Consider the following 27,865-nt stretch of genomic DNA (forward strand, 5'->3'; position numbering starts at 1 on the left):
GAGTCTCGGAGATGCCGAGGAGAAGGAGCGAGGTTGCGAGGAGGACGAGCAAATGTGGCAGAGAGACCGAACTGAAGAAGCGAGGGGCACGAGCGCTCGTGAGCCAGGCGTGCTTGTGCTGCTGGTGGAGATAGTAGGGTAAAATTGAACTATGGTTCGTAGAACACACAAACTATATATATGATTGTTCAGATGTGGACCAAAATACCTATGTTGAGCTTCTTTAGGTCTAATACTCGTATAACAGCTTAAATAGTCAGGTTTTCCAACGGATAACGGGGACGGATAAATAGGGAACGTTCCCGTACCCGCTATACCCGTCAGGGATGAATTCTTACCCATTTAAATATCTACGGATTAAAATATAATCCTATATCCGTTCCCTAGTGGATCAAATAGCCGTCGGATATCAGGTATCGGGCCGTTGCCATCTTGAACCACGGCCCACGCCGTCATGTCCGACTGTTATTCCAGGTTCCACTCCCAAACCCCTCCTCGATTCGTCCATCCCTCACACGCGCTGGCCACCCCCTCCCGGTCTTCCCCTTCGCCGCTTCTCCTGAATCCTTCGCCCGAAAGCCTCTGATCCGATCTCCGACCCCAGAACCCTAGCGCTGCCCGTCCGCCCGCCTCCATGGAGCCGAAGCCTCACGCGCCGGCGTCAGGGCCGGCGACGCCGTGGTTCAAGCTGGGAAAGCAGTCGTCGCTGGCGCCCGAGCGCGGCGGCGGCGAGGGCGGTGGTGCGAGCTCGGCGGAGGGTTCGTCGGCCCAGGCGAACGGCGTCATGAGCTTCCAGCTCATGTACCTGGCCCACGAGGGCAGCGTGGAGGGGATCCGCGAGCTCCTCGACGGCGGCGCCGACCCCAATTTCCGCGACTCCGACGGCCGCACGGCGCTGCACATCGCCGCCTGCGAGGGACACGACGAGGTCGTCGAGCTGCTCCTCCAGAGCGGCGCGGAGGCCGCCGTCGAGGACCAGTGGGGCAGTACGGTGCGTCCTGCTTGTGTTTCTTTACAAAACTCCTTTTGCTTTGCGTTTGATGAGGACCTTAAAATCCTTTTTCTTAGAGAGAAATCTGAAAATAAATTGGAATTTTTATGGGAAAGCAGCATCAGATTTCACGATTGGTACACTAAGTTAGTTAAGAGGATTTAGTACCGGGCAAACAGACAATGACAAAATTTTATAGGCTATGCTAGCAGCCTAGCACATGGAACATAGATTCAAGATAACATCATTTGCGCATATATGTCTTGTTGTGACTTGCTGCATTAGTTGAGCGTTGCTACTATCTGGCAGCCTTTGGCAGATGCAATGCATTATCAGAATCATGATGTGATCAAGATCTTTGAGAAGCATGGCTCCAAGCATAAGGTACTACAATGTACAAGTGTCGCCTCTGCCTGATGTTTTGTTTTGTTCAGGTGTTCTGAATATTCACTTCTTTCTTGAAGATTGCTCCGATGCATGTGAACAATGTTCGTGAAGTTCCTGAATATGAGATTGACCCGGCTGAGCTTGATTTCAGTAATGGCAATGATTTATCCAAGGTCTGTATATATATCTCCCTTTCTTTGCATGAGCCTTTTCAAATTGGTTGTCTCTAGCACTAATAAGCTTGCAATTGGTTAACCGACCATATGCTATTGAGTTATTGATTTTAGAGTGTACTTTCTTTACCTAAAGTTTCAAAGCTATACTTCCACCATTAGATGTCGTTGGCAATAAATTTATTAGATAGCTATTGATTCAATCTGCTCTGCAGGGCACATTTAGAAAAGCAACATGGAGGGGCATTCCTGTTGCTGTTAAGAAGCTGGACGATGATCTAATTGTGGACGAGAGCAAAGTGTGGGTAGTTTGCATTGAATTATTCCATTTGTCTATGGTCTATCTTGGCCTAATTTTACTAAATTTTACCTTTCTTCGAAAGCTATATTATCCTGATAGTTTGGATGTATTACAGGCAGGCGTTCAGAGACGAGCTTGATGTGCTGCAACTTATACGCCATCCAAATGTTGTGCAATTTTTGGGTGCTGTGACACAAAGCAATCCAATGATGATTGTTATGGAATTTATGCGCAAGGTTTGTCTTAAGGGAAACATGCTGTTTATAATCTGCATTGTTTTCTAAATGTTATTCGATTAGTGAGGGCAATATATGAGGCTATGTTTTTAGCAAATCTTTTAGGTGCAGATCCACGACTTCATATTATTCTAGTTGTCTACATGTGTAAAGTATTAAAATGTTTTTTTGCTAATATCTGATAATTATTTACCTTAATAAGTTTCTTAATGCGCTGCAGCTTATGTTTGGCCTATTTACAATGTGAAATCAGATTTTACTTTGTAATAGCATCTTCTTTTGTTTTGGCAATGTTTGACGGACAATAAATCAGTGCAAATTTCACTATCTACCTCATGCAACTTTGTGATGTTTTTTATATTAAGATAGCATATATGTTTCATGTTGACTTTGTCGTAACTTTTTATTCCACAACAGGATATCCAAATTTCATCATTACCAAAAAGCAACGAAATTACAAAATATTGTGTTCAAGTAGCATGATGACTTCTTTTTAACTACCAGCAATATGATTTCAACACTGCACAACATCTAGATTTATTAACTCGGTGTCATAATTTGTGTAACTTGAAGTTCATGTGTATCAAAATGCAACTTCATGTTATGTCATGGGTTGTTGAGAATTACCAAAATGTTTATTTTCAGGGTGACTTGCGCACTCACTTGAATAAGAAAGGAGCTGCGCCACCATCATATGCAGTGAAGTTAGCTCTTGATATTGCAAGGTTTACCAGACATAACCTGGATGCTCTGAGATAAACTCTGTTGGCTATGTTTTGTTGTTATGAAGTAACTAAATCTAACTTGTGTTCCTTTGTGAATTGTAACAGAGGAATGAATTACCTGCATGAGCATAAACCTCAAGCTATCATCCATCGTGACCTTGAGCCTTCGTGAGTACTTTGTGGTTATATATTTTTCAATGAAACTTGATGGATAAGTCTGGCTGCTATGGTCTTTGTGGGGCTGTTGTGGTCTTTGTGTTTTAAGGACAGCATAGGACATCATCTTAGACTAGAGGACAACATCTAGGACATCATTGGATGATGGATAAGTCTGGCTGCTATGGTCTTTGTGGGGCTGTTGTGGTCTTTGTGTTTTAAGGATACCATCTTAGACTAGAGGACAACATCTAGGACAACATCTTAGACTAGCATCTAGAGGACAGCATCTTAGCATCTAGAACAGCATTTTAGACTAGCATCTTCGACTAGCATCTTGGCATATGCTTGGCTGGCTAGCAGCCTATAAATATGTATCCCCAACCCCTTGGGTTGGCATGGCATTGAGAAATAAATCAGAAAATTGTCCCAACTCCTAGTGTCATCCTCTCTCGATGAGAGTAAGAATTCTGCTACTTCCAAGAGTGAGAATTCAGCGACTAACAACTGGTATCAGAGCCGTATTATCCTGTAGCCTGAGCATCTCCTGCTCATCTCCTCTCCCAGCCACACAACAGCCCCAACTGTGAGCAGTAGCTCCGGCCGCTCCTGCTCACTCCTCCCCCGCGTGGACGAGCAGCAGCTCGTCTGAAGCAGCCCTCTCCCCACGCAGCAGCCCCCGGTAGCGCGTCATGTCCGCAGGGCAGTCTCAGCGCTCGGTCGCCTTGAGCACGCGGCGTCGGCAGGAGGCCGAACTTGCCGCGGCAGAGGAACGCGAGCGAGCGGCGGCGGCAAGGGCGTCGAGGCTGGCAGCGGCGGAGCTGGCAGCAGCCAGAGCGGAGGCGGAAGCGGCGGCGGCGGCGAATGCAGCACGTGCGGTGGCAGCGGAGGTCGAGGCTCTGCGCGGCTGCATCGGCAGCTCCATTTCCGCTGACGACACCGCCGACGCGGACCTCGAGTTGCTAGTGAGGGAGGCAGCGCGAGCGTGGGCGGCGCAGTGGGCAGTCGTGCACGCCCACGAGCGTGGCGGCAGCCCAGACAGGCGCGGACGCGCTGGCGGTGCTCCTGGAGGAGGCGCGCACAGCGGTGGCGCTCCTGGGGCAGCCGCGCACGCCCACGAGCACGGCGGCAGCCCAGACAGGCGCGGACGCGTTGACGGCGCTCCTGGAGGAGGCGCGTACGGCGGCGGCGCTCCTGGAGGAGGCGCACACGGCAACGGTGGCGGACGGGTCGATGGAGAGCGCGGCCTTCACAGGCAGCGTGGCTCTCTCCCCGGATCGGTACCGACGGGTCGATGGAGAGCGCGGCCTTCACAGGCAGCGTGGCTCTCTCCCCGGATCGGTACCGTGGTTACCACGGGCTCCAGGCTGTTGTCAGGGATGTCGGTCCCGGCGGTGGGTGGCCTACCCTCACCAAGACCAACTACGTCGAGTGGGCTGTGGTGATGAGGGTAAAGCTCCAGGTGCGGCACATGTGGGAGGCAGTCCGATACGGCGACGTCGACTACGACCTAGATCGACGGGCGCTGGATGCCCTCATCGCTGCAGTCCCGCCTGAGATGCAGTTCTCGCTTACCAACAAGCGGACTGCTAAGGAGGCTTGGGACGCCATCGCTGCGGCACGCATCGGCAGCGACCGCGCCCGCAAGTCCACACTGCAGGCACTTCGCAAGGAGTGGGAGAACCTGGCCTTCAAGCCAGGTGAGGACGTTGATGACTTTGCTCTCCATCTCAACACTGTTGCAGAAGATGGTGCAGTTCGGCGATGACACCTACGGCGAGGAAAGAGCTGTCGAAAAGCTCTTTCGCTGCGTCCCCGAGAAGTACAAGCAGATGGCTCGCTCGATCGAGTCCCTGCTGGATCTCTCCACGATGTCGATCGAGGAGGCGATAGGTCGCCTCAAGGTCGTCGACAGCGATGAGCCACAGTCTCTTTCAGGGCCCATCACCACTGGCGGGAAGCTCCTTCTCACTCGGGAGCAGTGGCTTGCCAGCCAAGGTGATCGGAAGAAGGGGGAGCCTTCTTCCGCGACAGGCGGCCGCAAGCGTGGCAAGCCACGCAAGGCGCGCAGAGATGCCCAGACCGGGGCACGAGGACGTGCCGAGGGTGATGCCCGCGGAGGCGCCCAGGGCGGCGCCGCCGGCAGGCACAAGCCGGCACGAGACGACGCCTGCCGCAACTGCGGCCAGCTCGGCCATTGGGCCAAGGACTGCCGATAGCCACGACGCGGCTAGGCCCACGTCGCACAGGCGGAGGAGGAGCCGGCTCTGTTCATGGCACATGCAAGCATTGAGCTACCTCTAGCGGCACCGGCCGCAGCGGCTCTCCACCTCGACGAGCCAAACGCACACGCCCTCCTCGGCGACAGCTCCTGGCAACGACAAGACTGACGGGTGGTGCCTCGACACCGGCGCCACCCATCACATGATCGGTCGACGGGAGTTCTTCACCGAGCTTGACTCTAGCGTCCGAGGCTCCGTCAAGTTTGGGGATGCCTCCGGCGTGGAGATCAAGGGCGTCGGCTCCGTCATCTTCACCACCGTGTCTGGTGAGCACAGGCTGCTCACCGGAGTCTACTACATCCCCGCGTTGAGGAACTCCATCATCAGCTTGGGACAGCTGGATGAGAACGGTTCGCACGTGGTGGTTGAGGACGGAGTCATGAGGATTTGGGATCGTCGTCGTCGCCTTCTTGCCAAGGTATCTAGAATCGCAAATCGACTCTACATCCTTAACGTGCAGGTGGCACAACCCTTCTGTCTCGCTGCTCGTCGGGACGACGAGGCGTGGCAGTGGCACGAGTGTTTCGGGCACCTTCACTTTGAGGCCCTGAAGCGGCTCAGTGCCACGGAGATGGTGCGAGGCCTGCCGTGCCTCGACCATGTGGAGCAGCTCTGCGACGTCTGCGTGTTGACGAAGCAGAGGCGACTCCCCTATTCACAGCGGGCTAGCTTTCGAGCCAAGGAGAGGCTCGAGCTTGTGCACGGGGACTTGTGTGGCCCGGTGACACCGGCCACACCGGGAGGACGACGCTACTTCCTGCTGCTTGTCGACGACCTCTCCCGCTACATGTGGGTGATGGTCCTCGGCGGCAAGGGAGAGGCTGCGGACGCCATCAGGCGTGCGCAGGCTGCTGCGGAGGCGGAGTGCATCCGCAAGCTGCGCGTGCTGCGCACCGACAACGGCGGCGAATTCACGGCGGCTGAATTCGTGTCGTACTGCGCTGACGAGGGCATTCAGCGCCACTACTCTGCGCCGTACAGCCCGCAGCAGAACGGCGTCGTCGAGCGGCGCAACCAGACGGTTGTGGGGATGGCTCGGGCCCTCCTCAAGCAGAGGGGGATGCCGGCTGTCTTCTGGGGAGAGGCGGTGGTGACGGCTGTCTACATCCTCAACCGCTCGCCTACCAAGGCGCTCGACAGCAGGACGCCGTACGAGGCTTGGCATGGGCGCAAGCCGGCGGTCTCCCACTTGCGGGTCTTCGGCTGCCTTGCGTTCGCCAAGGAGCTTGGCCACATCAGCAAGCTCGACGACAGGAGCACTCCGGGAGTGTTCATCGGCTACGCGGAGGGCTCGAAGGCCTACCGCATCCTCGACCCAAAGACACAGCGTGTGCGCACGGCGCGCGATGTTGTGTTCGACGAAGGGCGAGGATGGGCGTGGGACAAGGCGGTGGACGACGACTCGGCTCCGACGTACGATGACTTCTCTGTCGAGTACGTCCACTTCGAGGGAGCTGGGGGAGTAGGCGGCTCTTCTTCGGCGAGCGCGTCTACCCCCGTCCCCGAGCCTCCACCGACCCCGGCGCCTGCTACTCCGACAACACCACGCTCTCCAGCCAGGACCAAGGCTGTGATGAGTTCTTCGCCGGCTCCACCACAGCCGGCAATGCCACGCACTCCAGCACCGACAGGCACCACTCCGGGCACGTCTACTCCACCACCAGCTTGTGTCGAGCACGGCCCGGTTCAGCTCACTACTCCGCTCTCTCACGACGAGGAGCGCGTTGACGCGTACCACGACGGCGAGCCGTTGCGGTACCGTACGATGGAGAACCTTCTCGGCGACCAGCTGGTGCCGGGACCGGTGCCTCACGACCTGGAGGCGCAGTTGCACCTTGCGTGTGACGACGGCGAGCCTCGGTCGTTTGCAGAGGCCGAGAGACACGCGGCATGGCGCGCCGCGATGCAGTTGGAGATGGATGCGGTTGAGAAGAACCGCACCTGGGAGCTTGCTGACCTTCCTCGTGGTCATCGCGCGATCACCCTTAAGTGGGTGTACAAGCTGAAGAGGGATGAAGCCGGTGCCATCGTCAAGCACAAGGCTCGCTTGGTGGCACGAGGTTTCGTGCAGCAGGAGGGGGTCGACTTCGACGACGCCTTTGCTCCCGTGGCACGGATGGAGTCCGTGCGACTCCTCCTTGCGCTAGCTGCCCAGGAGGGCTTGGCGTGTTCATCACATGGACGTCAAGTCGGCGTTCCTTAACGGCGACTTGAAGGAGGAGGTCTACGTGCACCAGTCGCCGGGATTTGCGATCCCCGGCAAGGAGGGCAAGGTGCTCCGCCTGCGCAAGGCCCTCTATGGCTTGCGGCAGGCACCGAGGGCATGGAATGCCAAGCTGGATTCCACGCTAAAGGGGATGGGCTTCGAGCAAAGCCCGCACGAGGCGGCCATCTACCGACGGGGCAGTGGAGGTAATGCTCTGCTGGTGGGTGTCTACGTCGACGACTTGGTGATCACCGGCACCAAGGATGCGGAGGTGGCGGCATTCAAGGAAGAGATGAAGGCCACCTTCCAAATGAGTGACCTGGGGCCTCTCTCCTTCTACCTGGGAATCGAGGTGCACCAGGATGACTCTGGGATCACGCTTCGACAGACCGCCTACGCCAAGCACATCGTTGAGCTAGCTGGGCTCACCGACTGCAACCCAGCTCTCACTCCGATGGAGGAGAGGCTGAAGCTGAGCCGCGACAGCACGACGGACGAGGTGGACGCTACGCAGTACCGGCGTCTTGTGGGGAGCCTTCGCTACCTCGCCCACACACGGCCGGACCTGGCATTCTCCGTCGGCTACGTTAGTCGGTTCATGCAGCGACCGACAACGGAGCACCAGCAGGCTGTGAAGAGGATCATCCGCTACGTTGCGGGGACTCTCGACCACGGCCTCTACTACCCTAGGTGCCCTGGGGCGGCACACTTCGTCGGGTACAGCGACCACGCCGGCGACATCGACACCAGCAAGAGCACGAGCGGGATCCTCTTCTTCCTCGGCAAGTGCCTTGTTAGCTGGCAGTCGGTCAAGCAGCAGGTGGTGGCCCTGTCCAGCTGCGAGGCCGAGTACATAGCGGCCTCCACCGCTTCGACTCAGGCGCTCTGGCTCGCTCGACTGCTTGGTGATCTCCTCGGCAGAGACACTAGAGCGGTGGAGCTCAGGGTGGACAGCAAGTCCGCTCTGGCCCTGGCAAAGAACCCCATCTTCCATGAACGCAACAAGCACATCCGGGTGAGGTACCACTTCATTCGAGGCTGTCTTAAGGAAGGGAGCATCAAGGCGAGCTACATCAACACCAAGGACCAGCTTGGGGACCTGCTCACCAAGCCCCTTGGGAGGATCAAGTTCCTTGAGCTCTGCTCTAGGACCGGGATGGTTCAACTTTCCCACAAGACGACGCACAATACTTAGGGGGAGAATCTGGCTGCTATGGTCTTTGTGGGGCTGTTGTGATCTTTGTGTTTTAAGGACAGCATCTTAGACTAGAGGACAACATCTAGGACAGCATTGGATGATGGATAAGTCTGGCTGCTATGGTCTTTGTGGGGCTGTTGTGGTCTTTGTGTTTTAATGACAGCATAGGATAGTATCTTAGACTAGAGGACAACATCTAGGACAGCATCTTAGACTAGCATCTAGAGGACAGCATCTTAGCATCTAGGACAGCATCTTAGACTAGCATCTTGGCATATGCTTAGCTGGCTAGCAGCCTATAAATATGTATCCCCAATCCTTTGGGTTGGCATGGCATTGAGAAATAAATCAGAAAATTGTCCCAACTCCTAGTGTCGTCCTCTCTCGATGAGAGTAAGAATTCTGCTACTTGCAAGAGTGAGAATTCAACGACTAACAAAACTTGCTTGCATCTTCTTCTGTACACCCCCATGCAGTGCTTTAAATACCTGGTTTGTTAAAAGACTTTCTATGCCCATTGTGTAAGATAACAGTAACATATTGAGGGATGACACTGGACATCTGAAGGTGGCAGATTTTGATTTGTGTAAGATGCTAAAATGGAGAAGAAAAGTTAGAGAAGATAAAGCGGTGACTTCTCCAGGCAATGCTTGTAAGTGGACTTTATTGTTTGTCATGCTAAATCTGTGCGATATTAGTCTTTGCCCTTCTTAGCTTATTTTGCCTTACGTTTCAACTGCTAATTTTTAAAATGTCTCAGGCAGATATGTGGCTCCAGAAGTCCTGCGAAATGAAGAGTATGATACTAAAGTGGATGTCTTCTCATTCGCTTTGATACTTCAGGAGGTAAGTTGTGATATATTATAACTTTGTGCATCTCTGTCTCCCCACAGTAGGTTGTATGGTGCATTTTTGTGTTCTCTAAATATTTCTGTCAACATATGATATGGTATTGAGCAGTGTTACGCAGTTTGCTGCTGGTATCTTTATTCAATTGACACTTGTTTCTTTTATAAACATAAGAACGACACTCATTTCAGCACCAATTACTTTGTTTCATTTCAGCACCAATTACTCCCTGCAAAATCACTCATGACCATTTCTGTGCTTGATATGTTCCCAAATCCCAACTATTGCAGATGATTGAAGGATGCCTTCCTTATTATGATAAGAAAAATGATGAAATTGGGAAGGTACACAATTCTAAAGAAAGGCCGCCTTTTCGAGCTCCTCCAAAGCATTATGCTCATGGGTTAAGAGAGTAAGCAGTCATTTGTTCCGCTTTGCTTATATAGTGGCAATTACTAATTCAATTAGAGCACTTGTGTGTCTTGCTATGCATTTCAAACTTTTAGCAAACAAGTTTCTGCTAGTCATGCTCAATTTAACTACTTGTATGTGTGAAATTTAACATCTATTTCCTCCATGTACCATTATTGTTGGTGCTTTTCCCTTTGTAAATTTCGTCGTGACCTTTTTGCCTGTCCACTTGACATTGATGCAGGTTGATTGAGCAGTGCTGGAGTGAAAATCCTGCAGACAGGCCTGAATTTAGAGTAATCATCAACCGGTTGTCTGCTATCCAAAATGAGATAGCCCACAGAAACCGTTCGAAGGTAGCCATTAATGCTTTTTTCGTTATACTTTGAGTATTCTGTAATGGACTATGGCAGGAGATAATATTTGTATGTTCATTGTGCTGTATCTGAACAGGTGAGACCTCTCAAGTGTTTCCTGAGCATTGAAGGAATGTGGAAGAAAGATCGCAATGAGGGCAGCACCACCCGTTCATCACGCTCATCATGATGCTATTATTAACCACCAGCCCAAGCTATTGATTTCAATCGCAAGATCATTGGTGATTGCTAGAAAATATATACTCAAATGTATATCATATTTTCGTTTTCTTAAATTATGAAAAAGGATGGTTTTGCAACTGGCTGATTCTCAGCTTATCATAGTTTTGTTGTATATCAGGCATGCCTCACTGGCCCCAACCTCGTGTACAGATTGTTGCAGTCAGTTTAGGGCCTGTTTGGAATGCTGGATTTTTTTTCCATTCCTGCGTTTTTCCTGTGAAATTGAACTGATTCCTGTGAAATTTCTGTGTGATTCTTGTGAAATTCCTACGTTCCAAATAGGCCCTTATTGCCTTGGGACTCCCCTGGGTTGGGGCAGTATAATTAATTGCGAGACTCCTCCCCGATTAGCTTGTCAACGTTTTGTTAAGATCAAATCGGTTGCTAGATTCATCCATGAGCTAGAGTTGCAGGTAGGACGACGGGAGTACCGAGTGCTATTATTTCGTGTTAGATTGATGATTATAATCGGCCCCGTTTGGTAGAGCTTAGGTATTTCTAACTCAAGAAAACTAGGATGTGGAGATGGAGATAAAATTAAGCGAATTCAAGATGATTTGTATTTTTTATATTGTTTGAACTAAACTGCAAGTTGGATCAAGCTGGAGCTATGCTAAATCGCCCAGATTGTGTCCAGTTCTGGAGATGAATCCTTGTGCAGTAACAATGTCTACTTTTCACGACTCTAATCATGTGATCTGTACCTTGCACACCGGATGAACATGTTGAGCGGGTGGAGAATGGACACTAGAGAGACCGGTGCACAGTGCGTGCGAGAAGGGAACCAGGGACCCAGCGGTCGACCGTGCCTTGGTGAACGGACCGTCGAACGAACAGTCGTTCAACGCAGATGTTCTTCAACCGAAATTCCTGCTCTTTTTCTTAAAATCTGCTTCACATTTTTGTGAACAGTGATCGGAGAAGTGTGACGTCAGCTACATTAGTAAAACGGGAAGAAACCTTGTATATATCATGTTTATAATAGTTCAGAAGATGGATAGAGACCATACATCCCATTGCGAGTGGTACTCAATACAATCACGAGAAGGCCAGAAGAGGAAAATAATAATAAAGAGGAAGGCGCTTTTAAGCTTTGCTCCTCTTCACGTGATCGACATGGACATCCATACAACACAACTAGAGCTGAGCGAGCGTGCTCAGATCCACGGGGTGGACGTCGGACGGCTGCGCCGCGCTGTACGCCCTCCGACCGACGAGGACGTTGGCCGCCTCCGTGGGGTGGAAGGCGTCCCAGAAGAGGTACTCGTTCCTGTTGGCGCACGGCGTCTGGAACGGCAGGCACGTCACCTGCCCGTTAGTTCCGCCCGACGCCGCAGCACCCTTGGTTCGTCACCGTCAGACCATGCGACCCTGGGTCTCTCAGGATGTCCTCGAAGATCCCGTACACGTTGATGTAGGTGAAGTGCGCCCCCGGCAGCGCGTTGAACTGGTCGACGAGCGCGACGAGCTTGCGGTTGAAGATGTCGATGGCGCCGTTGATCTCCGGCACACAGCTGGCGCCGTCGGCGCTGTGCTGCGCCAGCTCGTTGGGGCTGCATCCGACCTGCCCCACGCCCATCAGCGCCACCTTCCTGGCCCCGTAGCTGTACATCGTCTGGAGCTGCTGCGAGTACTGGCCGATGAGCACGTCGGCGTACTGCGCCGGCCGTGTACTGCTGGCTGGTGGGGTAGACCGCCGGCATGAAGTAGTTGTTGAGGTAGTCATTGCTGCCCATCCCCACCGTGAAGATGCACTGGCTCAGGTGGTTGGCCGCCGAGTCCTCGTCGCCCAGGATGCTCACCAGCTGCTGCACCGCCGCCTGGTAGTTCTGCAGCTGCCCGCCGAAGCTGATCCGTTGCCCCTGCGCGCGCGCGGCCATGGTCCGTACGTGTGCGTCAGCAGGCTTCTTACTCATCTTTCAAGAGCTAGTAGGGATTACGTACTACGATGGAATGGAAACACATGCTTATATAGGGAGTACGTACCAGTTGCTGGCCGGTCTCGTCACGGATCCCGGCTGCGGCGGAGGCGAAGTTGACGCCGGTGAGGAGCTGATCGCCGCTCGCGCCGGCATACGCGGGGATGTAATCGTCGAAGCCCAGAAGCCGAGCTGAAAAACAACACACGAAGGGATGTGTCGCCATCATGGAACTAATTAATATTGGCATGACAATTGACAACGATATCATCTGAATGGACGTATTACTTCATTTTCAAAGCGTGCTAAAACCAGCGTTACGCAACAAAACTAAAACCATGCACCTCGATACATACGAACGAACTTACGAAGCAAACAAGAAAGGGGGACAGAATACACAGTGAGAGCTTACATATAGCGTCGACGGTGGTGAGGCCGTTGCTGAAGCGCCCGGTGGGGCCGCCGGCGAAGTCGATGCCGTAGGGCGGGTAGTTGGCCCGCGCCAGCGACGCGATGTCGTTGTTGTTCCCGTTGTCCACGAGCGAGTCCCCGAACACGAAGTAGCACGGCACCTGGGGCTCGCCCCGCACCACCACGACGGCGACGGTGGCCAGCCGCGCGGCCACGACGAGGAGCAGCGCCGGCTGCAGCCACCGCATTGTCGCACGCCCCATTCCTATATGTGGCTAGCTTTTTCCTGCGCCGCTGGAGTGCTGGTGCTGGCTAGCTAGCAAGCTAGCTAGATTGCTCGGGACGCGACGGATCGTCGGTGATTACCGGCCGGCCGACACATTCGATCGAGCCTTACTTATAGATGCTAGTAGATAGGGCAGGCTGGTTGCTACAGTACTTGCTAGAAGCACCTAGCTGGCTAGATCAGCATGTGGTAGGCCCCTCTGCAGGACGGAGTGCGTGAAGGAGCGAAGAGTTACCATGCTCAGCGCGTCGTCCATTTTGGCGACCTCTGCATGTGCGCGTGCATGGTGATGCATATATGGTTGGAGCAGTCACGGTTGGGGTTGGCCGGTTGGGGTTTTGCTGATTGATGACTACCACGCGGACGCGGCGACGGCGAGGCCCGTGTGACAGAATGGTGCAGAAGATCGAGCAAGAGCTGCCGGTCTGCGACGACCGTCGACTGGGGTTGGTTTACAATCTGGAGGTCAGAACGTCGATCGTAGTGTACTCCTCCAGTTCCAGTGAATGCAGAGGTGGTACCGCCAAATATACCACGAGTCCAAGAAGAAGCATGTGATTGCTGAATGGGCGGCCTTTTGTACACGGGTCATCCGTACTGTTACTGCCTTGCGAGTACTCTCCTGCGGCAGTAGATGACGACAATGGTGAACAGAATGTCCAATGAGTAAGAGCAGGATCGACGTTGCTCCAATGGATGCGTGCGGTTAAATACCTTCTGGGCAGAATCCTGAATGCAAGGTGCCTTGTGGACAAGCCTATTTATATGCACGAAATATATATGATAGCGTTATAGTACTGCTGCACCATGGGAGTTGAAAATAAATCAGTACATGTACAGCAACACTTGCACATATGACGACTCTGGTTCTACCTGTAGCAAATGATGCATGCCAAAATGATTGAACCGGGATATGTATATGCACTGTACAGGTATTGAATTACTCATCAGAGCGAGGTTCACCGCCCGGGCGCGTGCTCCTGGGTCCTGGAAACGGAGATGGGATCACGGGAAAAGGCAGCAGGTACGCGGCGTCCGAACCAGCCCCGGAGGAGACACTCCACATGCAAGCATCGGAAACATCTTGTCACCGCCGGGCCCTGCACACCCTTGGTACGCGGATTTGACTCGCGCTTTTGTTTTACGAGATTTATTGCACCGTCTTGGTAGAGATCAATTGACCTTTTCGTCGACCGGACACCCCCCCCCCCCCCCCCCCCCCCCCCCCCCCCCCCCCCCACACACACACAAAGCACGGTAGATTTATTTAATACCTATATAAATATTTGAATTTATAGCAAAAAAATACTAATTTTTATTTATTTTTATTAAAATATTATGACTTTGGTTACAAATAATGTAAATTTTTTTAAAAAGTTGTTCAAACGTATAATTATGTATATTTTATTATATAAAAAATACGACCATATTTATTATCCGGTCCCCTGGCTCCAAATCGCTGGTTCTGCCACCGGCACCGGTGGAAGCGTTAGCGATGCGTACATTTCACATGGCATGCAGGTGGCCACTTTCTACGTCTCCTGCAGCTTCGATTTGCCCATTGATGTGCGGGGAGGCGTTCACGGTTTGATGGTGCGAGGAGCGTAAATGCGCGCGCGCGCGCAGCGCCTTCCTGTTCCAGGCGGCGCGCATGGAAAGCTTCCGCGCGACATGCCAACCGATCAGATCGAGCGGCTGGCGATAGCGTTGTGGCATTCAATGCGGCGATGTCGTGGACACGATCAACGAACCGGCGTGGGTCGTTGGCTGGCTCGCAACGAAGACGTGCTTCGAGCTGATCCGTCCGGCCCGTAGGGCAAACGATGTGAACGAATAATGATGGAAGGTGGCGTGCGGTAAAAGATTTGCCTCGTGTGCGTGGTAGGGGATTCGGATCATTTCTGGCTCCCGTTGGCAGTCGACGGGCAGAAAAAAAATGCACGGCGACGGGCTCTCGTATCTCTTTTCTTATACGGTTATACCCGTGTCTTTGCATAGTAACAAGTCACAAGCCAGAAGGTGTTATGTCTTTTTCCTTTTTTATTTATTTCGGCTGAACATTTAAAAAAATCATAGTAAATTACAGAAAAATCAGAAAATAGAAAATCCAATTTTGTTGGACTCCACATGAGTAGATCAACACAGTGAACATATAATATGGTATAATTTAGTATAATTTTTTTGTTGTAGCTTTAGATTATGTTTTTCTGTAATTAATTCATAGCTGCAGTTCTATGGTCCAATTATGGTCAAATTTTTATTGTGCGCTAATTATGGTACGCTTGAACTGTAGTAAAAAATTTCATACCCATTGATCATGCATAACTTAGTTTTAGATTTAATGTTTGGTGATGAAATTAAGTACATATGTAGGGTATATTGACGGTTTTACGATTGATGTTAACCGTAACATCCCCGCCTAAATGGGCCTAGTTGGGCCGAATTGAATAGTGCACAGCTGCGTGGGGGTACTGTAGACATGAGCATCGTAGCGTCAAGTTAGGCTGGGACACAATTGGTACTGTAGCTCAGATACCGTACATGTGGTCTGCTGTAGCATCGCGAAGCACTGTTCGCCCGAGGTTTAGTACCGTACTAGAAACTGAGGGACAGCTAGACCGACTTAGATAACCAGGCCAAGGACGCGTAGCAACCTTTGATTAACCGTTTTGCGTGAAGTGATGATGAAAGCGCAAATGGCACTACACCATTACACACATTTACCTGCAGTTATGTGTTGGCAAAAGGTGGGTTTCAACTACATATTATGTGTTGGCAAATGTGTAACTTTTTAACATCAAATTATGTGTCGGCAATAAAGTCATAGGGCCACACGTTATGTGTCGGCGTTTTTCTGCTGGCTGAAAAACTGTCGGCGAAAATTTCTAGACTATTTAAGTGTCGGTGTTGCCTAAACGTAACCACGCTACAAGTGTCGGCGAAAGACTACCCAGGTGAACGTCGTTCCCCGCACAGGCACGGACCTACACGGCCTATACACACACACACAAAAAAGTCCCCAGGCTCATTACCCCCAATCGTCCGCCGCCCCCATGCCCGTCAACCCGCGCCGCAGCCAATGGCGCGCCACCAACCCTAGCCGCCGCGCCCCCTCCCCTTCCCTCCCCTCTCCCGCTGCGCCGCCGGCGGAGCAGGCCACCCAGGATGGCGGCGGCGGGACCCTCCTCTCGTCTGGTGGAGTGGCGGCATGGGATGACGCGGGCCGGCGGGCGTCGCCTCGCCCGAGCCACGTGGGGTTCGACGAGGCCGCCTGGCCATGACTGCGACGGCGCCAGCCAGAGGCCTGGGCAGGCACAGGGTGGTGGTGACGGCGGCGGGCTTCTCTTCCACTTCTTCCCCTCCGTCGTCCCCTTTCCTCCTCGCATGGCGGCGCCGACGGGGCCGGCCTGGGCTGCTCCAGGGCCTGGGCTGGCGGATCCGGTGTTCTGGTGGCCGGATCTGTCACCCCCAGGTCAGGGGGCGGCGCCGGCGGTGGCGAGGCAGCCATAGCGAACGCGGGACCAAGAAGAGGGTCTTCCACGCCAAGCAACGGTGAGGCTATCCCTGATCTGATTTTTTTCCCTTCTGTTCTCAGTAAACGTGATTCCAGGGGAGAAATTGTCTGAGGCTTATTTGACACTATGGTAATAAAACATGCCTTTCTTTTCATAGGTCAATAGGTTCATATATTTTGAGTTGTGATGTTCATGTATCGAGTACACAACCGTGCTAAAACGTTCCAAGATCATTCTAGTTGGTAGGAAACTTAATGGAAATTCATTATATCTGCCCTGCGAGCTGAATTTTTAGGGCTTCCAAACCACCTAGAAATTGGTTACAGATTCTAGATTACTGTTTGGTGATATTGGAACTAGAACTCTAATCTCGCATCAATGCTGTGGTGCAGTTACAAGGATGTATGAACCATATGATTCGTCATCTCGCACCATATGGTCGTGTTTTCATATATGTATGTATATAACAGGCGGGAATGTAACCTAAAAGACGAGTGTTCTTTGTCACAAACTACTTCTATTTGCAATGACATGCTGTTACTGAAATGGAGAAAAACACCGTACACCTTGGTTACCAATATTTCCAGTACGCAATTCCAATCTTCTGCTTTATGTAATTAACTCTATAAGATAAATTTTCAATTTTCAATTTTTTTGTTAATGTAGAACCTAGAACATTAGTGAGTTGTTAAGGTAGCACATCAGTCTAGCAGGCTAGCAGTTAATCTAGGCATTCCAATTTTTTTATGGATGGTTCATGGTCAAGACAGGATAATATCCTGGCATTACACCCTTGCCATTTGCCTTGATAATTAGGCTTTTCCATATTGATGTTTGCATCTGTTGCTTGACTGGTCTAAAATAGCCAAGTAGGTAAATATTGATCTTCGAGGATCTAACTAGGATATTGCTTCACTGTCTTTAGTGCAAATGAACTTTTTCTCACCAAATTATTGAAATAGGTATTGCCTCCCTTTATGCTTCAATTTTTAATGCCAATCTTTCGGTTAACTGCCATGTTGCTGAAATGTTGCTTGTTTTGCTGTTTACCGAGCTTTCTGGAATGAGCCAGTGGCAATGGATTACACACATTACCAATGATTAAAATTAGGTGTTGTGTTCAAGTAGGTTCGTTCTATAGTAGCAGTAGGTGTTAATTAGCTGTATAAGAAGGTAATATAGAATGTGAACTAGCATTTTTGTCAGTGAAAGGTGCTCTTTGTTATTACATTATAGTGCTGCAATTATTGGTTGAAGTACTTAGGTGTTCAGGTAAAGGAGTTAACAGTACTGTTTCCATGGTATTTTAGTCTGTAGCCCTATGTACTTGTTCTATACACATGGTATTTTAGTCCGTAGAACGCACACACCGAGGAGATCGACACCTGGCTATTGGTGTGCTTCCACCCCGTCATCCATGTGCATTGTAGATCCTGCAGTATTTTTAGGGGAGATCCCTGATGATGTCTTTTTTTTGAGGGAACAGGAGGGGCTCAGGAGCCCCTACTAAACCTGTTGATGTCTTTAGTCAGTGTTTTTTTAGGTGCTGTGTTTTCTTCTTTAATTTTTCGAACTTCTTATTTGTGACTTGCAGATGATGTTCCGAACAAGGATATTATTGGGAAGAATGGGTATTTATGATCAGTATCAGGATTGGCGCCTCGATGTTGACAACATGACATATGACATATCTTCTCACTGCATACCATGTAAAATAAAACAGAAGATTTTATGCCTTCATCATCGCTCACTATTTCACTTGATAGGAATTGCTCGATCTTGAGGACCGGATTGGACATGTAAGTACAGGGCTTCGTGAAGACGCGATCATTCAAAGCCTTAGGATGGTCAAGTACTCCGCCTTCAACCCCAACCATTTTTGTACAGAAATGGATAGGAGATGTAGCATCTGTCAAGTATGCCCCTTCTCTTTCTCTTTTCCCTCCTCACTTCCTGCACCTCTACTCGGCACCTGATGTGTAGCCATCGATTCCATTTCAATTTTCAGGAAGAGTTTGAAGCAAACGAGGAAACTGGGAAGCTAAGCTGTGGCCACAGCTATCATGTGAATTTGTAGGTGCCTCCAAGAAGCCAATGAAGGTACATGTACTAGGAGCCTGGAATGTTCTTTTTCTATCTTCCTAATTTCTCATTTAGATTGAAGCCTGGCTTAGTGGTCGTCTAAATTTCTGACTATAGTACAGCAAAATGTCATATAGTAGTGCCAGGAAAATCATAAGTAATCCCAAAATGAGTATGGCAATTCCACCATTGTACAAAGTGTGTCATTTTAACCGTTGATTGTCAAGTGGGTAATTCTAGAAAAATAGTGGAATTGCTTTGGAAAATCTAATCCTTCATGTTGCTCTGTTTAGCTACTTTGGTAATTATAATATATAACCTTTATGCAGTGTGCTATTTCGCACCATCGTGCAATTTATTGTTAAATCCATGATTTTTTATGATACAAAAATTATTTTTATTTTGCAGGCAGCTCCTTACAATACACTTTTCTTTTTTTGTATAACAGGTACATCCTTGAGGGTAAAGAGCTTGAGTTCTACATGAAGACGCTTTAGCGCAAGAAGGGCAAGGGCGCTGCAGCTTAGAGCATTCTCATGGATGGTCCTCTGCGGAAATGTGTGGCCTATTAAATATTACTCTAGCTTTTTTTGTTAGTCGTCTCAAGTTCAGAACGTCTATGTCATGTTTTGCAGACCTGATGAGAACACTGTTTTCCAAAAATGAATCAACTCTATCTAGCTCCTAAGAATTGGGATTTTCCTTCTATATGAATAACAGTGGATTTGTCAAATTATTCAAATTGTATTTATATCTATATCTGCAGTACAATTTTGTCGATAGTTTAGTCGTTGGACAGGGCATGATTCACAAAATAACTTAAAAATGGTTTCGCCAACACACAAACTGTCGGGAAAGGTTTAAACTATCAGCGTAGGTCTTAACTGTCGGCAAAGGGTTAACTGTCGGCAAAGGTTTCAACTGTCGGCGTAGGTTCCCCATTTGGCAACACAAAAAGTGTCGGCGATTCCTTTAACTGTCGGCGAAAGTTTTGTCCACGGCTTATAGCGCGACTGTTTCTAAACTATCGGTAAAACCTTTCGCGAGAGGTTATCTGTCGAGAAAGGTACCCTTTGTCCACTGTAAAAAGTGTCGGCAAAGGTATGTTGTGTTATAGTGTGGGTTGCTACATAGGTGGGGCCCACCCCTCGGTAGAGTGGGCCTGGACCGTGTGCCGAGCCTAGAGCGTTACATTTTGTATCAGAGCTGACTCTCGTAGTTTCATGGGCATGTGGCGGTTTAGATGCGCGGGCATGCGCGTGGGCCCAGCGAGGACACGACATGGCACATACGTCGACACTGGACGCACAGACATGGCCAAGAGAGGGTATCCTGGTCGGTGTCCCGGATAGTGTAAGCCAGTCTAGTATTCGACAGGGACGTCGAATCCTAAGGGGGTGATTGTAACATCCCCGCCTAAATGGGCCGAGTTGGGCCGAATTAAATAGTGATGGGCCATGGGGGGACTGTAGCCACAGGGGACGGGGGTACTATAGACGTAAATACTGTAGCTCGAGATGCTGTACACACGGCTAGTGTGACATCGTGGAGCACTGTTCACCCAAGGTTTAGTACCGTACTGGAAATTGAGGGACGGTCAGACCGACTTAAATAGCTAGGCCAAGGACGCATAGTAACCTTTGGTTAACCGTTTTGTGTGAAGCGAGGACGAAAGCGCAAGCGGGTTGCTACGTAGGTGGGGCCCACCCCTCGATAGAGTGGGCCTGGGCTGTGTGCCGGACCTGGGGCATTACATTAACGACCGTCAACAAGTTCCCCCATACTTAACCTTTGCTCGTCCCTGAGCAAAGCTAAACTCAGCAATGGATCAGGAGTTGCTACAATGTGTTCACGCCTCAAAAGTATACATGTGTTCAATAAAAAATTCTCCTCCGGATTAGAATAAACTGATCTGACTTTCAAACTTACCCATATTACCTTCAACCATGGGGCTTCTTACCCTTCACTTGGGTCTTGAGTGTTTGAAAGACAGAACGATCAAGTCAAGCACTATGTTTCAAGTTTTTTGTTCCACCATTGTTCTAGAGTTTTTATAAGTTTTTAAATAAAGCTCAGAGATTTCATTGTATGACACTCTCAAGTCTCTCAAGGTATTTGTGGATCCTCACCAAGGCATAAAATGATGTTGTGCCTTATCTCTTCCTATCACTAAAGCTTATGTGGAGTTCATAGGTAGAAAGAAAGCTAGAGCACACTTGCAATTCATATATTGTAAAATCAAACAACGGATCCAAAGAGAGTTGAGTCATACAATCAAATCAAGATATGCATGTGTGTGGATATATATGGTGGCTAACCTAATTCTACTTTGCTCCTTGAAAACTTATCTCTCTTTTGAAACTTGAAAACATTTGCTAGAGAACATGGGCTATCTTATTCATCTCTTTTTTTTCAGGCGGGCATCTGAGTACCCATTGTTTTAGATATCTCGGATAATTGTCCATTTTTTCAACTCTCCTTTTTTTCTTTTCTTCTTCTTTTTGAATAACTTTTGCATAGCCCATGCCTCTTTTCGGTAACAGAACTTTTAAGAGATAGCAACAAGAACTTGGAGTATTTATTTGGTGGATGGAAAACCTATCAAGTATATTTTTGTGTTTACTTCTAGTGTGGGAGTAAAACATTTTTGGATGGATCTAGATGGAAGACATGTTTTTGTGTCTACCCCCAGTGTAGGAGTAATGCATATTGGGTGGTGTGTATATGATCTTGATTTTAAGAGCATGACAAATCTCTCATAAGGGTCAATAAAGCTTGACAAAACTCAATGCAAAAGCAAGCAATATATATATGTGGATGTTTTCCTTGTCTAAATAACATGTATGGCTCTGGTAGAAATTCAAGTTTTGTCATACCGGAACTCATCATAGCATTTTTATGTTTTTCAAAAGATAAATCTTTAGAACTTTAGTATCACTTGGAACAAGATAAACAGCGGCTCAGACCTTCTCATATCATATCCGCCAATTATCTAGACTTAGATCAAGCATGTGCTACCCACAAGTTTCAAGTTCAGAGTAAATCCTTATATCAAATCAATCTTATCCAACACTCGGGAGAACTTAAGGATGAAAATTAGGTACTTGAAAGGAATTACAACAGAGCAACTATTCATCATTTCTATTTTAAGAGATTATCTTCAGAGTCCTTTTTATTTTATTCAGCTCTTAACAACAAATTAAAGCAAACTAAACACATTATCTTTATTTTGTTTTCATTTTTTAATCACATATTATAACTATATATATTTCTATAAAGATAACTTTTTACTTCATTTTTAGTTATTCATATTTTTTCTAATATATATAAAGCAAACTAAGAATAATAAAAGAAAAAGAAATACTTATCTAGATACACGGGGATGCTTTCTCCCCCAAGCCGGTTGTTGTCGTGGTTGCTCAACGAGGTGGCCGGATGTGGAGGTGCTGGAACAGAGCCTCCCAATTTTGATTTTTGCTGTTGCTATAGGCTGGCCATCTCATGTCCCATGCTTACCTATCATTGTGCATTATTATGTAACGTACCTTGTATGGCAATATTTGTCTCTTCAATGGTTGCGAGTCTGTTGTTGAAGTGGTGGTATGCCTCCTAAGAGTCATGATACCCTCGGCCAGAGAAAGACATGCGTCCTCCTTGATGCCCACTTGAGGTTGCTTCATAATCTTGCCCTTGGTAGTTGTGGAAGTTCATTGATCAAGTACCTCGGTTCGCTCTTGAAGATGAGGATTCTTGTGGTGGCGCCTCCAGTAGTGGCGCTTCCACTGGTGGTGCCACCTTATTTTACCAAACCCATCTTGGTTTTGAGTTTGATTTAGGTTTGACATGTTCATCCTTTCTTGACTTATTCCTCCTCCTTCAACGTTTTGAAGTCAACCATGAGTAGTAGAAACCAGCGACATCTTATGTGCATCATTATTATCAGTTCAAAACTTTCACTTGTAGAATTTGGGAGATTGATTCCCCCACACTTTGCTCGAAGTGTGTTATGCTCATAAAGACAAGTTAGAGATCAAGTGCATGGACTCTGTTGGTGGGAAAACACCAACAAAATCAAAACTTTATTTATTCTTCTCTAGCCTTAAGTATATTGAATCATGATAAGGTTGATGTTATGTGCATAGTTCATTCTTACAACATGGGTGATAAGATCAGAAGGATAATTATGAATGTGGCATTTGAATACATTTGTCAAAACGAGTGGAGTTGCTTAACCTATGGAAGGATTATCCATCTTTATATAATGTATCAAACTTTACATGATTATGACTATCATCTTTCAAAGATAAGATAAGCAAAATTTTAACTCATTTGGTTAAGACTATGAGATCAAGAAAGTGGTGCTATGAACAAGCTTAAGGAACAAGATATATTGAGTTAATCAGGTTGAATCAAGCAAAGTTGTAACTCAAACATGTTTGTTTATTTATGTGAATACCAAGATCAAGGGGAAGCCTTTTAAATAATGACCATTTACCTTAGGATGTTACCTTCATCATTGGAGCACGATGGCACTATGTGATGAAGGTAGATGACTGTGGTGATCTTTTCTTTCTGCTTGAAGCCTTCCTTGCTTGACTAACTTCACATCTTGAGTTGTTCGTGAGCATCTCGTCTCATATGTTGTACTCCTTCTTTCTCATCCTCTTGTCATGCCATCCTTTTGTCCTTTCTTTTGTGGATCTCAACACTTTGTTTGGACCTTCTGCTCCTTTTATTATTTCTTCTCTGCAAAGGATTAGTAGACAACACATACCCGAAGGAATATACAAATAATTCAAAGCAAGGATAGTATTGTCATAGAGCTGAAGGTCATTCTCTATGCTATAACAGAGTTGGCTTTAGCATTTCAGTTAGCATAAAATCTTTATCCCATGTTTTAAATAATGTGCCTTTTTGTGCACCACTACATCAAATTTTCAACAAGGTTAAGGCAAAGATGTGTGAGATTGTTCTGAAGAATACCTCTAACCTTGATTTGTTTCTACGAATGATCTCCAAACATTCCTAACAAAATTTGAATATTTTCCTACAAGGGTTAGTCCATATATACAACCAAATTCTATATAAGTATGTTTTGATTCAATAATCATGTCTGAATAATATTCTAAAGCATACTTGTAACAGAACAAGGAAGCTTAAAAGACTAAAGAGATTCATTCAAGTAGAAACAAGATTATATATGGTGACACAAAGGAGCATGATTATTTAAATTTTTACTTGTTAGTGATTTAGCAAGTTGAGCTCATCATAAATGTAGGGATGACCAAGACAAACTAGCAACTGACGCGTCTGTTAGCATTCGTACGAGGGTTAGGCAGAATAGCACCGGCATGCCCGATGATGTTCTTGATGTGAATCCTCAGGTATGGCCCGTCATGACCACGAGTTACATCAGGGCGTGCCGGTCTCTTCCTTAGTGTCAGAGTTTTGACCTAGGCCCATACGCTTGGACCTAGAGTGATTGGCGGTGGTATGGGTCCTCGTCGGGCAAGATGGAGCCCACACCTAAGGGGTCAGGCAAGACAGAGCACAAACCCAAGGGTCGGGCGAGGTGGAGCCCGCGGCCTCAGGGTCATGCGAGGCAGAGTCCACGGCCTCAGGGTTGGGTGAGACGAAGCCCGCCCCAAAGGTCAGGGGAGGCGGAGCCTGCGCACCTAGGGGTCGGTTGGAGCTAAAGTCGCGCTCTTGACTGCTCGGATGAATCAATGTTGATGACCATTAGCTCCTCCTCTTTTGGTACCCTAGTATTGGTCCCCGATAGTAGCCCTCGAGCCTACGGAGGAGTAGAATACTCCTTTGGAGGCTTTTCCGAATGGGAGGACTCTGAGGGCCTTGGCCTTCTTTTGTCGCCCACAATGTGTCAAAGGGACGACGATTCCCTTTCGTCATGATTGGACCCCTCGGAGGTATAGCCATGAGATTTGGTGGGTCAGAAAAGGTCTTTCCTGATTCCGACCCCTACGGGCTATGTCGTTCTGCGATCACGCGTTCGGTCTCCTTGTGAGTCCAATTTTCCTCAAGCCCCCACCCGTAGCAGGGGTCCGGTCAGGGGTTGACTCTTCTTTGTGATTGTCTTCCCTCAAGCGTTTTTTTCGATAAAAATGGAGGGGCTGAGTTGTGCCATGATTTTCCTCTATGGATGAATCATGGTGCTTAGTGAGCCGTTAATGGGCTAGTCCGAGTGGGGCCCTGGCATCTTGTTCGTGGGGGTCTAGCTTGGGTCCACTGATGACCGACTCTAGATTCTCAGTGATCAATCCATATAGTTCTTGGGTCCGTTTGACTGGTCCTAAGGGCTCTCTGTCTTTCTTCAAGGAAAAACTATGGATCATATCCAAGCGAGACTCCAACATGGGCTAGGATGCCCATGGTGCTTGTGTGCCCAGGTACTGGCCGCTAGCGGGCCCATCCCTTCCCATCCCTCACTCTAAAGGTGCCCAGAGCGGTTGTCGAACCCGATGGTGGGCCAATCTTCGAACTCCTAGGCCTAGATGGGCTATAGGAGCGTTTTTAGCTCCGTATCCCTCTTACCTATGATGGGTCATGGCCCTTTCGGGGAGGCGAAACGTCCAGTGCATTTTCCTAGGGGGCGGCCATAGGTTGCGTGCATACGCCCCATGACGAGACATGGTGATAGGTCATGGTAGGCATAGAGATCTAGGCAAGCGGTTGGTTTCCTCGCACCCATCGCCCCTATAAAACTAAAGGGTTAGCCCTCCATATTTCATACGCATGCCTACATCCTTACCTCCGCAAGCACACCACCGCCGCCAATGCTTAGGTTTCCTACCTCCGCATCTCCGCTACCGTTGAGCTCACATCCATCTGCCTCCACCTCTAATGGATCCGTGGTGCTATTCTGACATCACCCTCCAGCGCATGGAGGGCCTCATCCATCACGGTCTTCTCCACGCGTGGACCTTGGTCGAGGAGTGGTTGCTGCTCGATGACGAAGATTCACCATCGCTGCCCGATGACTATGTGGTGTTGTTTGCCCACTTCCACGAGCGTGGGCTCATGACCCCTGCTCACAAATTCCTTCGGGGGTTGCTGCACTTCTACAAGATTGAGCTACGACATCTCAATCCCAACAGGATCTAGCACATGGTGGTGTTCATCGTGCTATGCGAAGGATTCCTAGGGATCAGCCCCCACTTTGACTTGCAGAGGCATTTCTTCACCGTCAACCTCTAGAAGAAGAGGGAGAAGGGTGGCAGGCAGGAGCTACACATGCCTATGGGGTGCATCGGCATCCAACTTTGAAAAAATTGGGTCGGCGAGTACTCGAAATGTCAACGGGGAATTCCCCATTGGGGGTTACTGCCCCATCCCCATACCTACCGGTGAGGACAGGGCAGAAGTCGGCGTCGACGATGATGCAGCGCTAGCGCAGGCTAAAGAGCACGCCATTGATGCGCAGCATGAGGGAGCCCGTGGCTGCATCCATGACGGTGAAGTCGCTGCCGAACATGCTTAGCACCTTGGCCATGGCCAGTGTAGCCGCGTCAGCCGCGCAGAACCACGCATCCCCCACCTCCAGTGCCAGCACCGTCGCGTCCTCCATCTCCATATCCATCGCCACCGCGGCATGCGCAGGCATGGGCTAGGGAGGGCTACACCAACGGCTATGACGAAGGAAAGCAGGGGCGAGTGCAGGAGTGGGAGGTGATAGCGGTGGCTAGGGGGGACGGGGGAGGGAATTGGGAATTTGGGAACGAATGGAAAGGATAAGGTTAGGGTTACAAATTGCCTTATATATGTACACAGGAATTGGGCCTTCTCAGATGGGCCTTAAACATTTTGGGTCCCCATGGGGAATGGGGATGGGGGCAAGTATACCATCCCCGCCCCTGTCATACCCAATGGGGATGATTTTTCCCCATTTAGTTCCCCATGGGAGAAGATTTGTATCATCCCCGTCCCCTAATGGGTGAATTCCCTACAGGGAATCGGGGAACGAGGCCCCGTTGACATCTTTAGTGAGTACCCATCCATGCAACTCTCGACGTCCAACAAGCGGTGGCACTCATAGTGGTTCTACCTCAAGAATAATGCCGCCGCCCCTCTGCCAGAGTTCATTGGGCGCCCGATCGAAGAGGCCCCAGAGCAGTGGAGGAAGTGGGGCATCCTAGAGAAGGTCAAAAAGAAGATCTGAGACCACATTGCCGCCACCCACATCCTCAAGGAGAACGGCTTAAAAGGGTCGAGCATCATTGGGGCTTACCATGTGAGGAGCATGGCGCCGTAGATGACGTGCGCGCTCCCGCTATACGCGACGGTGCCCAAGGCGTCATTCGATGGAACGACGCTCATCGAGGGAACGCTCTCCAACTCCAAGATCGCGCAATGCATCAAGGAGGCGATGGAGCCTTTGCGGGATGACATGGGTGCCACCCTCGACTCCATCTACCCGGTGCTGGGGCATCCTCCAATGTGGCTGGAGTCAGGCTACGTTGTCTTCATAAGTTTTCCTTTCTCTTGCCTTCTCTTCAATGGACTTCCCAACCCCGTGAGACTAATTTTGAGAGGGACGGTACTAGCCGAGGGACCTCATCCTCATGGATCACCCGGTGCCGCTGCCGAGGGTTTCGGCCATGAGGGCAACGAATCGTGCCGAGGGTGAGCGGCTGAGGAAGGCGAAGGAGGACAAGAGAAAGAAGCAGCGGAAGCTATAGGCATAGGAATGAGGGGAGGACACTAACAACGATGATGATGATGACGATGGTGACAATGATGAGGTGATGGAGGAAGAAGAAATGGTAGCCGATGATATCGAGTGGGACAACCTAGAGAATGAGGATGCGCTGACAGGCATCGGTTCATCCTTGCAACCGTTGGGACCCTTCCCATTCCATGGAGGCAAGGGTATGTCTGGGTAGCCAGCGAAGGTAGGCCATTCCGACGATGGCCCCTAGGAACCAATGGAGGTGGGATGTACTGTCGTCCTACTCTAGGAGCCAACAGAGGCGGGTGGCTCTACCGTCATGCCCAAGGTGCCAGTGGAGGCGGACGGCTCCGCCGTCGCGCCCTAAGAGCCAAGGGGAGCAGGGTGTTCCGCCAATGTGCCCTAGGAGCTGCCAGGGGTGAGCCTCTCTGCCCATAAGCAGGGGGTGGGCT

At 49.5% G+C, this 27,865-nt stretch overlaps 1 protein-coding gene and 1 pseudogene across 1 annotated transcript; one reads left to right on the forward strand and one right to left on the reverse strand.

The window, feature by feature from the left end:
• The first annotated feature begins 469 nt into the window (after nucleotides 1–469).
• On the forward strand, nucleotides 470–10,756 carry LOC136456559 (serine/threonine-protein kinase 12-like). The gene is made up of 12 exons (XM_066456464.1): nucleotides 470–991; nucleotides 1,301–1,375; nucleotides 1,456–1,551; nucleotides 1,767–1,852; nucleotides 1,968–2,088; nucleotides 2,734–2,813; nucleotides 2,919–2,981; nucleotides 9,189–9,307; nucleotides 9,416–9,501; nucleotides 9,795–9,916; nucleotides 10,160–10,271; nucleotides 10,369–10,756. The coding sequence occupies exons 1-12, from the start codon at nucleotides 635–637 to the stop codon at nucleotides 10,459–10,461; spliced, it is 1,410 nt and encodes a 469-aa protein (XP_066312561.1). The 5' UTR covers nucleotides 470–634; the 3' UTR covers nucleotides 10,462–10,756.
• Nucleotides 10,757–11,465: 709 nt separating this feature from the next.
• Nucleotides 11,466–13,338, reverse strand: LOC136456560 (GDSL esterase/lipase At5g45670-like; annotated as a pseudogene).
• Between the last annotated feature and the right edge of the window lie 14,527 nt (nucleotides 13,339–27,865).

Source organism: Miscanthus floridulus, chromosome 6 (assembly GCF_019320115.1).
Source record: "Miscanthus floridulus cultivar M001 chromosome 6, ASM1932011v1, whole genome shotgun sequence".
Classification (NCBI taxonomy): domain Eukaryota; kingdom Viridiplantae; phylum Streptophyta; class Magnoliopsida; order Poales; family Poaceae; genus Miscanthus; species Miscanthus floridulus.